Here is a 15571-nt window from a genome sequence, read left to right on the forward strand (position 1 = left end):
TAGGCCCACATTTTGATAGATAAACTCCAAAACATGTTTTCATTTCAAAAATTCCCAACATTAGGGAAGGTAAATACATCCATGAGAAATCATCAGACGAAAGTAGATTTGACAAAGACAATTCATTTTTGAGCCAGCAATGACATAAAATCACCAGCATCAACCAGCCACAAGCCGTGGGTTGATGAAGGGACGTGACAATTAACCAAGACTCAGTGCAGCCATCTAACCACAAGATGTGAGATGACATGTCCCACATGTTTCGGGTGATGTCAACATCAAATTCTAGCTTATTGGTTCTTAATCCACCAATCAGATGATTAGAAACTGGCCTAAGGGATAGAACCCAAAAGCCCATCGACAATGGACCATGGTCCAATCCGTCTCCAAAAACAAAAAAAAAAAAGAGGCAATGGGCCAAAATCACCCCATCTAGATAAATCCTAAATAGTCAGCAGTGGACAGTTAAAAACAAAGATGGCCAGTAATTTATATTAAAGGGGAAATTTTCCATTGATTGAATGGTTATGATCACTCAATCTCTAAAACATGCAACAGAGCAAGAATCTTGGAAGAGAATTAAAAAATAAATAAATAAATAAAGACTTCATGCACCATCACATGCGAAAGATATTTTACATGCTTCATTTATGACAGCAAGAACATGTGCATCAACACACACACACACACACACACACACACACACACACACACACACACACATATATATATATATATATATATCAGTTCATATTCTACATGATCTTCTAAAGACAATCTCGATCTGATAATTTATGACAAAATACTCTTCAGATAATGAAACTTTGTATGTACACTTAAAGAAAAAAGCTGACCAAAGCCATGGACAGAGAGATCATACTATCGATCAGCTTACCTGAGGCTCAGTACTCTCGTGCTGCTTGAACATGTTCTTTATAGCTTCTTCTTTCTCGTCAATGAAGTCAAAGAAGCGGTAGATGACCTGTGAAAAGCTAGCCCTTGTCGATACTTCCGGCATGTTAGAGTGAACTCTTTCTTTCCGTCTGTAGCGAGCAAATTGACGGACCGATCGTAGTAGAAACACGAAAAACGCGATGAGGGTGGCGACCCCACAGAGGAGAAAGAGTCCCCAGAAGCTGTTTATATGGAGCTGGTTGGGGTCAGATCCTCGACGGTTTTGTTGGATTTCGCAGCTCATCCCATTACAAAACCACTTCTCGTGCAACTCCTGAAGCTTCCCGTTCTCAGACAGTCTCAGGATTGCACTAGACATGTCTACAGCAAGGGGAGAATCTCGCTGGAAAGCCTGTTTTAGTTTCAAGAAGAGAGAACAAGGCAGAAGTCAATATGTGAAAAAGACGGGATGGGATTGAAATTCTACCAACCTATAAGAACAACAAAACAAGTATAGAATTCATTGCTAGAAAGAGATTCAATCTTCAAGTATTTGTTTATCATTTTATCGATGGTAATTTCGATTATCTCGTTCTTAAGTATTCGTTTATCATTTTATCAATGGTAATTTTGATTATTTCGTTCTTCAAGTATTCGTTTATCATTTTATCAATGGTAATTTTGATTATCTCGTTCTTCAAGTATTCGTTTATCGTTTTATCAATGGTAATTTTGATTATCTTGTCGAGAGGTACATTGTACTATGTGGGGTCCAAATCACTCACATTTTTTTCCAGCTTGCATTACGTACAAAAGGGCCTGGCCCACCTTCCAGACTGTTCATCTAGTGAACCCCACACGTGGATGTGAGATGGACCAAGAAACTTTATTCAATAATCATATCCGTCAACTGGGGTTCTTTTCCATTGCGTATGGGTTATTGGATATGTTTTATTTTTATCATCCCTTTGCTGGCTGACATTGAACGGCTAGGATTGTGCACAAGTTCTTTTTTTTTTTAATCCTTTTTTCATTCCAGCGCTGCCCATTCATGGAGGACTAACCAGATGAACTGTCTAAATCACTGGAAGGTGGCCCCACATGTATAGAATGTTGGCCCAAACCAAAATGCTGCCAGTTTGTGGCAAGGAATCTATATTTCTGCCTTCTTCAATGGACAGGGTATGATCAGGGCCGTTGGATCCAGAGATCACTTAAGAGTTGCATGGATCTGACCAACACAATGCTGTTTGCATGCATGACTTCCAGTGAGCCCATCATCCCCAGACCAATACTCCAACAGTTCAACTTCATAGTCAGATGATAAATCCACATGACTATGGAATGAGTTAGAAGACTCCAATGATAGACTGATATCACTAAAAACTATGTTACTCTTTTTGTAATTGAAGAAAGAAAATCATCATACATGGTTATCCAAATAGTCATGGTATTTGCAATTTTCAAATTTACCCGTACATGTATGCATGCGTATACATAAAAAATATACATGTACAAGGAGTGCTACAGTGACGGTCCCACATGGTGTGTGGATGACATCCAGCAAATTCGCTGCACCATGATGGTCAAACACCCTGAAAATCATGCCAATCCAATCATCGACAGGCCAAACCTTAGAAAACAATGTAAAATCACCCAAAAACCAAAATCACGTGGTGAGGCCCACCTGATGATTTGATTGGCGTATTTTCGGGGCATCTCATAATCATGGTTAGGCGATACTGTTTGTGGGTTGGATGCCATACGCATACCAAGCAGGCCCCACAACTTGAATTTGAAGGTTTGTTCATGGTTGTACCTGTTCTATGGTGTGGGCCTCCTGATGATTGGATTTGCAGCTGGGTGCACATCGTTGTGGAGTGAACCTGTTGGATGGATTGGATGTCATCCACACACCATGTGGGCCCCACAATAGTCCCCTACCACCATTACTTATGGTGCTATGGTACCACTAGAGCATTCCTCCTACAAATATGTGGCCCATGTGCATGTGGATAGTACGTATGTCATGTATGTAGTATATGCATGTGAATGTGTGTATTTATGTGTTTATTCAAAATATGTTCATGCAACTAACTTACAAATCCCCATCCGCTCTTGGTGAACATATCCCCAATGATGCCAAAACCATCCCTCTTCGACAGAAAGAGTTCTACATATGGAAGCTCGTCTACAATTGCAGCTACACCCCCTTCAACCTTTGGTCCAAGCCGCAGTGCTCTTTCATATTCTTCTGGGTTGTCAAGTACCACGAGCCTTGATTGAGGTATGTTAAGACTCTCTATCATATAACTCCGAGCAAAAGATCCCACTTGATATCCAATGCGCTCGTTGCTTGCTATCAAACTATCAATCCCTGTGATCGGCGATGACAGCTGTTGGATTGTAAGGATCGAAGTCAAGCTGGCCGTGTAGCTCGACGTGATCACCATCAACAGGAAAAGCCATACCATCATCACCATGCGTGCAAGAGTGGTCAAAGTTTCTTCTTCTGCAATGTTTTTTTCACACCATGAAACAAAGATGTCATACTCATCAATCCACTGGACAGTGGTTTTAGATCTTTATTTGTACATTCTTCATCAATATGGGTGGTCCTACAAGTGAAAATGTAATGTCTACTGGTCAAAGTATGAATCTTAATCCTTCTCTCCCACACATGCCAGAGCTAGAACCAGGATGTTGATCTGGTGGGGCCCAAAAGAAAGCCGATCTGGTCATGTCATATACGTCCATGAAAAAAGTTGGCCAGTGATCTCATTCAGTTTGTCCCACCCGACGACCGTACCAGCCTGATTTTTGGGCCGGCCCATATGATGGATGACCCAGATCACAGATGGGAGAGTAGGATTTGAGATCCTGCAATTAGCCATAGCAGTGCTCCCAAGCGAATACAAATATGCTTGTTGGTTCAGTAGGAATTTAGAGATGAAGAGTTTGCTAAGTATACAAGGGTTGCAGTTTCTCTTACGGTTTGTCTTAAACAGCGTTGAGAAGCTAAACCTGCAATAAAAAATAATGGGCTGAAATTACATTTTAAAAGTGACACAAAACATAATTTGGTATTAGAGAAATGTAATGGAGAGGCTTTATTGGTTTTTTGCATCTGGACCAAGATATTTTGTAACGGTAATGGTGGCCATAACGGCCACGACCGTCATTCATCTCTTCCTCCTCCGTACACTCCAAACTCTTCTGGTCTAACCACCTTTCCTAAAATTCCAAAAAACCAAAAAATGGGTATTAGCCCCACAATGGACCATTATGGGGCCGTTATGGCCTTTACGAGGGGCGTAACGGGCCGTTACAGGGGCTATAACGGCCGTTATAGGTCATTTTTTCCATAACGGCCGTTACGGCTGTTACGACCCCGTAACATGTAACGGTAAAGGCCTTTAGGCCCCATAACAGCCATTACGGCTGTTACAACCCCGTAACATGTAACGGTAAAGGCCTTTAGGCCCCATAACTGCTGTTAGGGCACACCATGATCTGGACATAAGCAATGCCCCGTTGCACCAAAAGTGTACAAACAGGACCCACAATTTGGAAATCCAGATAGATGATCTGATTGAGCCCACTGTCAATGGGAGATGCAACAAATTTCCCGGATTGGAACATCCTAAAGATTCCCTCATTGGCTCCCAAATAACCGGGTTAGAAAGAAATTATAACAATGATTGGGAGAAAAACCAAATATTGGATGGCCAGAATCTTATAATCTGAATAATCTTTTGGGCATTTCCCGTCGACAATAACGTCTATCCAATCCTTTCATTGAATGTACTAATAAGGGCAAGTTTTTCACCCTTCTAGCAAAAAATTCAAGATTCTAAATCATCAGATTTTGCTTCCGTTATTCTAACAAATAGAACTATTCCAAATGGAAAACAAATATCAATACAAATTAAAAATTGGGTATCCAAAAATAATTGATCGATTTCATCACAAATAACCCACATCAGCGACACAATGCATACAAACTTACAGGAGCATGGTTATGAACTGTTGCCTTGGTGGGCCACGGAAATCATCGTTTGTCCGATGCTCAAGAAGCCAAATAACAAATCCGATTAGGAAGAAGAATGCTCCAGTGACACACCACATTTCCACTGTAAATGGTTGGAGAAAAACCCAAGCACTTGACTTTGAACTTTTGATGGGAGCCACGATCACGAGACCAGTAGCAATATAAGGCTGAGTGAAATCCACAATTTTCGTACGGTTCGTAACAATTGTAATGTCTCCAACAGCTGCTTCAAATTCCTAAGAAGAAAATCATTGTAAGAAGAATACCTCAATACCATACACAAAGAAAAGGTGATGAAATTCTCTTTCTAAACTCTTTAAGGAAATTCAATTTCTCTTTTGGAAGTGACTATAAATTTGGGTACGTTTGGATGCTCAATTGAGATGGATTGCAAAATAACTCAATTAAATAATGCACATGTAAAACCCAACTGCATCCATTACGAATGACACGCCCCAAAATTACAGTTACTATCATTTCAAAGTTCAAATTGAAATACATGGAATTGCAATTTGATGTGCCTTTGTCGTAATGGATTGAAGTGGCAATAGCCCCATTTCGGTTATTGAGTAATTATCTCTCAAACAAATCTAGTGGGCTAAGTGCACTGAAACCTTCCCATGCACATAGCTCCATTTGAACTTATTGGCATTCACATCATCAATCTGAACCGTCCATTAGGTCCAGTCCCCTTTTTTTTCCGCTACTGGGTAAAAACAACTGCAATCAGATAGTTCTAAATATCCATGACTGGGCCTATCTTCCATGAACAAGCTTTCATGCCCATTTTACATGCCATGATTTGGACTGTTAGGATCATCCAATCAGTGTGAATTTTTAAAGGCAGCCTATGAAGAGTGCAGCGGACCTAATGGGCGGCCCACATAGATGATGTGTATGCCATCAAATCCAAATGAAACCATATGCATGGAAAGGTTCCCATACACTTATCCTTGGTTGTGTCCTCTTTATTGATTTGATTTCTTGCGTTTAAAATCAACTGAGCATCCAAATGCACCCTTAAAGAGGTCAGTGGTGTGTATTTACCTCTGTTTGAACCCTATGCACGAGCTCATCATAACTGGGATTGGTCCGGCCATCCCCGAAAGGCACGAACTTGTATGGGAGAGGATAAGGAAGTAATTTCTGCGCCTCCTTAAACACATCAATACAGTATCCTTCGATGTCACCGGTGTCATTTCTTACTATCACAAATTCGACAAAACTGGCTCTTTTCGGCACTCCAATGATCAATGGTCTTTCATTGGTTGCAAGCACCCAACCCCGTGGCTTCTCTGTCTTTCCACCAGGCCATGTAACCTGCCCAAGCTGCTGATCCGAGCTAACACTGTTCTGTGGTTTGCCATTCAATCTCTCGGGAGGTAAAACCGACAGACCCGAAAAATTAGACCAGTAACCAACCCTACGGATCACTGTGCGATCGACATTAACGACCTCATAAGAACCATTCATGAGGTTATGATCATGATCAAAATGAACGGGACCCGTCAAACCTGTGAAACTCGTTTGGAGTAATTTCTCAAATAGCAGTTTCCCACCATCAAAGACTTTGAGCTTTTCTAGATGCAGCTTCGTGCCTTGAAAAATGTCTAACTTATCGTTATATGAGAAAGAAATATTCCCATTCTCGTTGAGGAACTTGTCAATAGCATGAGCAACCACCCAAACCGTGTCATATGCATAAAACCCATATGCATTCAATGTCGAACTTACGGTACCTTTTCCAATCAATTCCCTCCACCTCGACACAAAAGCAGTTTTGCGGGATGATTCTGGAAAATGTTGGCGAAAGCCTACTACTCCTTGCAGAAGATTACGATCAAAAGCTTGGGAAGAATCTAAAGCAGTACAAAGCCAATCAGTCACCAGCCATGCATAGTCAACGGTCACCATTTCAAGTTGATGAGCTACCGATAAAATCTCAAGCCCCATATTAGGATTCACATGGACGACATAAACGCGTGGGCCAATCAATTTGGATTCCTTCAGTTTATTCATGAGATAACTACGAGGTGCATGAACTGGCAAAGCTATCTTAGAATGGATCCTTGCCATTCTCTTCGCAAGTATGTCTTCTAGAAAGGCTATCCCGTTCCTCCCGTGATCATCATCCACAAAAATGGCAATTACTTCCCGCCAGTTATAGTGAGCAATCAAATCGGCCATGGCGGTCATTTGGTAAGAGTCGCTCAGTGCTGTGCGGAGGAAGAAGGGGAATTGAAGCGCAGACAGAGTTGGGTCAGTGGCCGCAAAGGATACGAGTGGTACTTGGAGTCCATCAGCTATAAAAGAAATCATATGAGCAATTGAGGAGGACTGCGGCCCAAGTACCGCCACAGCACCATTCTCCAGTACCTGTAAAGCTGCAAAAAGAAATGTGAAGCAATCAAAATCATCTCTATCTATCTATCTATCTATCTATTTCACACCAAAAACTGCTGATGTTAACCTGATTAGTTTTAGCAGCTCAAAATGACCCAGAGTGCTGTTGAATTTTTTTAAAATGATGGGTGCAATTTGCACAACTCTCGGCACTAGGATTTTGATTCTGGACTACTGCTACGTGTGTACATGTGTTAAGGGTGCAACTAGGGTGGGTTGGGTTGAGGGTCAGCACAGCCCGACCTGCTGAATTCCAACCCAAGGTGCCCAACCCAAACCCAACAAATCTTCTATATTCGACCCTACACCGACCCAACCCGACCTGAATACACGTGATTATTCCCAAGCCGACATAACTAAACCAAATTGCTCAACCAGAACCCAACCCGATCTCAAATCGGGTTGGAGTTTTCCAACCCTACGAGCCTAACAACCTGACCCGAACTTGGGTTGGGTCAGTAAGGTTCTGGTTGACCCAAACACAAGTTGCAGTCCTAATATGCATATGCATATATATCCGCTCTCTCCCAACTAACATGTGCACATGCACAAACACTAATAGACATGGAAATATTATTACTATGATGAATGAATGATATGATGCACAGTATAAGGATATCTATCCTTGTCTTGGGACCATGAGTCAAAAAAAAAAAAAAAGAAGAAGAAGAAGAAGCAACAAAAGGCTCCATTCAACGAAAAGAATGCTGACTAAGAATTTTGAAACCACAACACATTCCTAGTGTTGAGATAAATTAAAAGAATTGTGATCAGATACAAGACCCTTATGTGGGTCAAAAATAATTTCATCATCTAAGCCTTATTCCAACTAAGGGGCCGTTTGAATTTTGATCAAACTTGTTTTCAGCACTTATCACCAAATTTTGATATTTTCAGTGATTTCCACTGATTACGATCATTTGGAAAATCAAAAGTATTGAGTGCTTAAATTAATTTTCACTGAAAATATGGGTCTTTTTTTCAGCTCCCCTCCCTTCACTTAATGTTGACGGTTGAATGCTGAAAGTGCTGGTGGATTAAAATTTCCTTTCAATTTTGACTAAAATATCTCTAAAATTACTACAAAATTACAATTCAGCACTTAAATTAATTTTCAGAGCTTATTTTTCAATTTATCGAATGGCACCTAATTGGGGTCAGCTACATGAATCCTTTTCTACCATTCCACTCTATCAAGGGCCATACTTCAATTAGACCATAGGTTGTCTTTTCTTACTTCCTCCATCCATGTCCTTTTATCTTCGTCAAATGGGTCAAAAATAATTTATAATGTACAAATTCATCCAATATAACATCATACCAGCATATGAGGATGGGACTTCGTAAGCATCTTGAGCATATTCCCAAATACCTAGTTAATTATCGAATAATTCATGAATTTATATGAGCATTTTAGTAGTCTAAAGAAATTCAATGGCTTTCTTCAAAAAACCTTTTCTTTAAAAGAAAAAAGAAACAAAAGATTTTCCCAACGCATGACCAATTCCTGGTTGAATCATTCATGAATCTGAACTTCATAACAATGGTTTTGGATACAAAGTTAGCATAACAATACAGAGTATTAAGAAAATCCCCAAAATAGAGATTCAAGAACTTCACTAGAATTCAGGTTCACATGGCAACAAATTGTCAGATGAATTGAAGTAGAGAACAATAAAAAATCAAACCCAAATCATATCATAATCATCAGAAACTTCATAACTCATCCACAACCCCAAACCATTTATCTGCAAAATCCTGAATATTTGTTTGATGGATGACTACACCGGATTCTTTCTCATCACTTCTACCGTTGTGTTTTGATTGTTGTGATAAACCAAAACATAAAACTGTAATTCAACAAACCAAATTTTAAATGAAGGTTCAACGAGATTTCCATCCTAACCGCAAGAAAATAAAAGGACAGAAGTCAGATATGCATATAAGAAAATGAGTACCTCCAACAGCTCCAGTGAAAACGTTACAATTTGAATCCTCCATGGTCAAATTCAGTTTGGTCCCACTGAGAATGCTTGAATCTGCATTGACATCGGCCACGGCTGCTTCAATGGCCACCTTCGCAACCATCCCAATCGTTGAATTGTAAGTAAAAACGGCACCAATGTTCACAACATCAGGTCTTCGGGAATCAACACAACCGATAAGGGCCCAGATCAAAACGGAAACTGATACAAACAGAGTAACTCCCATAACTGAAGCTTCAACAGATCCAGAAACAAAAGCCCAATCAGTTCATCCAAACACCCATTCCATTTTCCATGGATTTACAGCCTCCTTTCTGCAACTGAAGGCGAAAAAGGAAAAACTTGTATTATCTGCAACTCCACAAAAAAGACTGAAATGGAAGAAGATACCAAACATGCCAACATCAAAATAGCATAGAAAAAGAACGTGGCAGACATGGATTTTCCAATGGAAAGTTGCACCTAACCTTATAAGGCCTTTGCTTCATGAACAGGCAACTACCCATTTGAAATTGCAGCTTTCTTTTGCAACTGCCCACAACAACAGAAAACGTGATAAGCAAAAACCCAATTCAAATTGCATCTCTACTTGCAAATTCTTTCGGGGAAAAAAAAAATACATTTAAGGCCTTTGAATGATAATCAGAAAAAAAACCCACCCCAATTAAAACTACCAAAAATACTAATAATAATAATCTGTTTTGCAGCCTTCTTTTGCAACAATCCAAAAAACCACAAAAAGAAAAATAGGCAAAAACACAAATGAAATTGCTTCTCTACTAACAAGCTCTTAAACAAGTACCTTTTCAAGGACTGTATTGATGATTAGACAAAAAACCAAATTCAAACTACCAAGAGAGAGAGAGAGAGAGAGAGAGAGAACTTTGTTTGGCAGCCTTCTTTTGCAACTACTCAAATAAAAGATCCCTTAAGGCCTCTGATTCATGATCAGACAAAAACCCAATTGAAATTGCAGCTTTCTTCTCTAACTACAAGATTTTTTTTAAATTTATAATGCATAAAATATAAATAAAAATAAAACCTCAAAGCCTCGTGGTAACCACAGCAAATTGCATCTTTCTTTTGCAACTAACCAATATAAAAATGCCATCTTTTCATTTGTTTATACAAAAGAGAGAGACAGAAAATGAACCTGACCTCTGCATTAAAGTGGGCCATGTGGGCCATGTGATCAAAGACCAGCAAACCACCCAATTCCCACTCAGTCCCGTTTTTGTACATGGTATCCAAAAAAACCCAAAATGGAGGGTCAGATTTTCTCCAATTGGGTAGCATTGATGAAGGAGACTGGATTCTCTGGTAAAAAATTCCATGGAAGTAGGTGACTTTTTTTTACTCTTTGTTAGGTTGCAGTATAACAGAAAAAATGAGAGTCTGGAAAGCGTCCCTTCCATCCACAGGAGTAGATACTCACACCCATTTTTTGATAGATACACCCTTTATTTTCTCCCTTTGCACCCTGTAATGCTAGGAGATATCGTGGATGGCACGAGGTTCAAAAACCACTTGTGTTGGAGAATCCTAGCCATCTCTTTTAGCCATGTTTTTTTCACCGTCTAAATGACAATGATCAAATATGCATGATTCAATAGTTTCATTTTTTTTCCATTTATACATAAAAAAGTATATTTACACTAGATGAACGGTACAGATCAACGATATCCCATATCCACATGTAAGATGGAAGAAGATTTCTATGATACTTCAGTATTCCCTTCTCTATCATATTATTTCGGTAAAAAAGGTGTTTCTACCCTGCTGACGTGATTTTTCCACGAGAGTGGTTGTAGACAAACCGTGCAATAAAAAGATCAGTGGGGTCCACTATGATGTTTATATTAAATCTACTCCGTCCATTAATCTTAAAATATGATTTCAGTATAAGAAGAAAAAATCATAGTAGAGATGGGAACTTACCATTGAAACCGTACTAATCTTAAATCAGTACGGTCCATAACATCAAAAAACAAAGAGAATGGTAGAGATGGGAACTTACCATTGAAACCTTCTTGAGGCCCACCTAAGTTTTGGAGAAAACTTATGTTAGGTTTTCCCCTCCATCATGGTGTGATAATAACCTTTTGAACGGGTTGGATGGCATATAAGATCATAGTGGGTTAGTGGGCCTTCCCACTCCCAATGTCTCATCTGGTGTGGTCTAATTGATTTTTAGATTGAAATTATTTTTTGGATCAAAGCATAACATTATCTTTCTCAAATGATATACGGATATGATTTTATAAAAACATCACTACAGGGCCCACAAAGGTTTTCGTTGCACGGGCCATGTACAACCATTGTTGTAGAAAATCCTCGTAGTGCCTCCGTAGCGGGGACGCGGATTGCGTCCTACCGTCCGGGCAGGGCTCTGTGGGGCCCACCTCGATGGAAGTATTTTATCCCGCCGTTCATCGCATCTATCAGACTGTTTTAAAATATTATTTTAAAATTGAGGTAGGTCCACAACTCCAGTGGACCACACCAAAGGAAGCTGCAGCCTGCAGTGATAATGACACTCACCGTTGAAGCCATTCTAAGGGGCACTGTAATGTTTTTTTTACCATCCAACCTATTAATAAGTTCACGTAGACGTGGATGAAGTGAAAACAAAAATATAAGCTTGATCCGAAACTTCTCCACCTCCCAATAACTTTTTAATGGTGGATGTTCATTCCCCATTTTGTGGTCCATTGGAGGTGTAGTCCTGCCTCATTTTTGGAACTTTTTAATGGTGGATGTTCAATCCCCACTTTTTCTGATAGTGTGGTCCACCTGATATAAATCCACCTCATTTTTTGAAATCAGGCCCTAGAATGAGCTCTCAAATTGTACGGACATCAGGGTGCTCCATGGTCAGGCCCTCACCAACTAAGCGGAAGCGGATTGCGCGGTGTACTTTCTGAGTAACCCACCTAATCCCTTCTAATCCCACCGCTATCAAATTTCGGTGACTCGATTACCGTCTGAGTAAACTCTTTGAGGTCCACCGTGATTTGTGTACTTTATCCGTTCGGTCCATCCATTCTAACAGATAATTTTAGATCTTTATCCCAAACATTAAGCATATACAATATTCAAATGGACAACACATAAGAAACAGTTGAATTGAACGTCTACTGTTGAAAATTTCGTGGGGGTTATAGAAGTTTTGGATAAGCTTATATTTGTGATTTCCCTTCATCAATGTCTGTATGATCTTGTAAACAGGTTGGATAACAAATAAACATCACTATGGGGCCTAGCTAGCTTTCAACGGTGGAAATCATTATCCTCATTGTTTCTTATGTTATGATCCAATTGATCTTTGGATATGCTTAAAATTTGGGCTCAACCTCTTAAATTAGATAGAAAAAAAGGATGGACAGTATGGATAGACCATATACATTCAGGTGAGCCCAACTAAGTTTACTCGGTACAATAAGAGTACGCAGTCCAATTTTGCCACTACTACCTCACCTAGTACGCATAGGGGTATACATCGAGTCGAACCGAGTCAAGCTGGGCTCAGCTTGAACTCGGCTCGGCCTAGTCCTCGAGCTTGACTGGCCAACTCGGCACAATTCGGTCAGCAGCTTGGCACGATTCGAGCCGAGTTCGCTTATGCAGCATTTTCACAAATAATTGAACTATACTTTCAAAATCTCACCATATTTAAGATAACAACAATAGATATACAAGTATTTTATCAAATACCTTCTAACCAACATAAAAATCAACAAAAAAAAGTATTGATTTCATATACATAGCTTCCTTGCCTCCCACCACACTTCGTTGAGTCATTTCATTAAACACTTGGAGAGCAACATCAATATTAAAGTAACCGAGTCACCCAATTGATTTGATTCGAGTCAATTTGAGCTGGCTTTGATTCGAGACGGGTCGAGCTGGGGCAGCTCAAACTTAACTCCAACTCATTTTCGAGCTAAAAAATCAGTTCAATCAGCTCGAACTCAACTTCAAATCGAGTCGAATTAAACTTTTTCGAGTCTAGTTGAGCAAACTAACCGACGGTTCATGTACACCTATTGATACGCGCCCATACGCATGCACATACTATGTACACGTGGCACCCACGTACATAGATGAAATCATTCAATACGTGGGATCCACCATGGATAGAACATAGCCGGATATCAGACTGATTTAATAATCCTTCGCATGCACATACTATGGACATTGGTTGTATTCATCTTTTGAACCGATCGCGACTGGACATTGGATGATGTAATGGAACCCGACTATTCATCTTTTGATCCGATCGCCACTTGGCTGCCTGGGGTGCGACGCTGACCGTAGGGCCCACATAGATACATGCAATGTATATCCACGCCGTCCATCTGTTTTCCCAGATTATTTGAGTACATGATCCCAAAAATGAAGTAGGTATAAATTTTAGCTGAAATACACCACAGGAAACAGTAGCGTTGAACGCCCACCATTAAAAACATCCAAGGGTCCGCTGTAATGTTTTTTGACCATCCAAAGTCACACAGACCTTGATGAAATGAAAAAATAAGTACCACTTTGATACAAAAATTTGGTGGCCCACAAAATGTTTTTAATGGTCAATAGCTTCTGTTTCTTGTGATGAGGTCCACCTGAAATTTTTATCTGGTTCGCTTTTTGGAATGTATTTTAAAATATTCCAGAAAAATAGATGGACGGCGTGGATATATATTGTATAAATTGAAATGGCCCCTACAGTGAAGGTTGCAACTAGGGTTGCACATGTAACCGGAACAACCGGTGAATCAATTGGACTAGAACCGACCAAACCGATCTTGGCTCCGATGTTGTTGGTTCGGTTCCGGTTCCAAAAAAAAATCAACTGGTTACTCCGATTTGATTCTTAGTTTGGGTCCGAGTATAGTTGAAGTGAACTGAATTGAATTGAGACCCTGTAACGGAACTTAGAACCGAATTTGAAACCGAACCATCCAGTGAATGAACATTTAAAATTTTATATATATATATATATATATATATATATATATATATATATATATATATATATAAAATTTTAAATGTAAAATAAATAAAAACAATAATTTCTCATGCACCTCACGCTGCCCAACTTCATTCTCATCATTCTAAAAAATTAGCATGGTTTTAATTTTGTTTTTTTAATTTAATTTTATTTTTTATTTAATAGCTGACAACTTATGTCATTAAAGTAAAATTTTAAAGTATGGAAAGAAGGTTTTAACAAAAATATTTTTAGTTTTAAGGTAAAGTAGCTAGAAAAAATAAAGGTATTTTTATTTTTATTAGTTTGTTTATATGGATAGATGTCTAGATTGGTAAAATAAATTTTATTCGGGTTAAGAAAAAAAATGGATAGCAGGTGAGGTATATGGTAAAAGAAAAAAAAAAAAAAAAATACCCTCATCTTTCTCATGGGCTAGACATGATATCTAGACCATTTATCATATGGATCACAACATGAATGCACGTAGGCTTAGATTATTAATATTTATAAAACCATGCAATTAGGTCGGAATATAAAAAGCCTATGATCTAAAACCGAATCGCTTTTACGGCGAGGTTTATAGGTGCAAACAGTCTACTTCTGAGTTCCAATTTTCTTGGAACTGGTAGGAGTGGTTTGGTTCCAATTTCACCCCAGAATCGGACCAGCATGCACCCCTGGTTGAAACTACATCACTGGTTCCGGGGTGGCAGCCAAGTCACGCTCTTATGAACCGTTTATTTATAACCACCAACTAGACGGTTGAGATCATAACTTAGTATACTCCTTGTGTGGCCACCAAGTGAAACCCATATGCTTAGATTTTTCCTATGATTTGAAACCGTCCGTATTTTATCTACTGCCATAGATAAGATAATTTCCATAATCACGCTTCATATATGATCATCCTAGCGTTTGATTTTTAAAGTTGAATGGAAGCCATTGAAATATTCTCATCATTGTTCTAAATTCATCTATTGATGGATATGGTCACAATCATCCATTCCATACGAATTTCATATAGTGGCCTGTAGAGGATACATTCCACAGAATGTTCGGTTCAGATCTTCAGATCACTCAGCATGTGGGCCCAGTGAGTGGCGACAAACGCAGGATTCCAGTCCGACAGAGGCAAAAGGAACTGATGTTGACTTCAGTGGACTCGCCCACCCACTAAAGACGGCAAGTTGGATTGACGAAGAATAGGGACTGAACTTTGAAAATTCCACACGTGATTTGCATTGGGGT

At 39.4% G+C, this 15571-nt stretch overlaps 1 protein-coding gene across 4 annotated transcripts; it reads right to left on the reverse strand.

The window, feature by feature from the left end:
- Positions 1-721: 721 nt before the first annotated feature.
- On the reverse strand, positions 722-10406 carry LOC131239566 (glutamate receptor 3.7-like). Of its 4 annotated transcripts, none has more exons than XM_058237343.1 (8): positions 10217-10406; positions 9801-9864; positions 9307-9653; positions 5993-7329; positions 4904-5181; positions 3887-3918; positions 2997-3406; positions 722-1306 (listed from the first exon to the last, which is right to left on the reverse strand). In XM_058237343.1, the coding sequence occupies exons 3-8, from the start codon at positions 9557-9559 to the stop codon at positions 887-889; spliced, it is 2730 nt and encodes a 909-aa protein (XP_058093326.1). In that variant the 5' UTR covers positions 9560-9653; positions 9801-9864; positions 10217-10406; the 3' UTR covers positions 722-886. The 4 variants fall into 4 exon arrangements, with proteins under 4 accessions (XP_058093326.1, XP_058093334.1, XP_058093343.1 ...); XM_058237351.1 differs by having other exon boundaries at positions 9733-9864; XM_058237360.1 differs by having other exon boundaries at positions 10376-10397.
- Positions 10407-15571: the final 5165 nt, after the last annotated feature.

Source organism: Magnolia sinica, chromosome 1 (genome assembly GCF_029962835.1).
Source record: "Magnolia sinica isolate HGM2019 chromosome 1, MsV1, whole genome shotgun sequence".
Lineage (NCBI taxonomy): Eukaryota > Viridiplantae > Streptophyta > Magnoliopsida > Magnoliales > Magnoliaceae > Magnolia > Magnolia sinica.

Coding starts and splice junctions, on each gene's coding strand:
- LOC131239566 (XM_058237343.1), bottom strand. CDS start 9,559: ATGGGAGTTACTCTGTTTGTATCAGTTTCCGTTTTGATCTGGGCCCTT. Junction 7,330..9,306: donor TTTCACTGGAGCTGTTGGAG/GTACTCATTTTC, acceptor TTCTTTTTGCAG/CTTTACAGGTACTGGAGAAT. Junction 1,307..2,996: donor CCAAGAGCGGATGGGGATTT/GTAAGTTAGTTG, acceptor AAACTAAAACAG/GCTTTCCAGCGAGATTCTCC.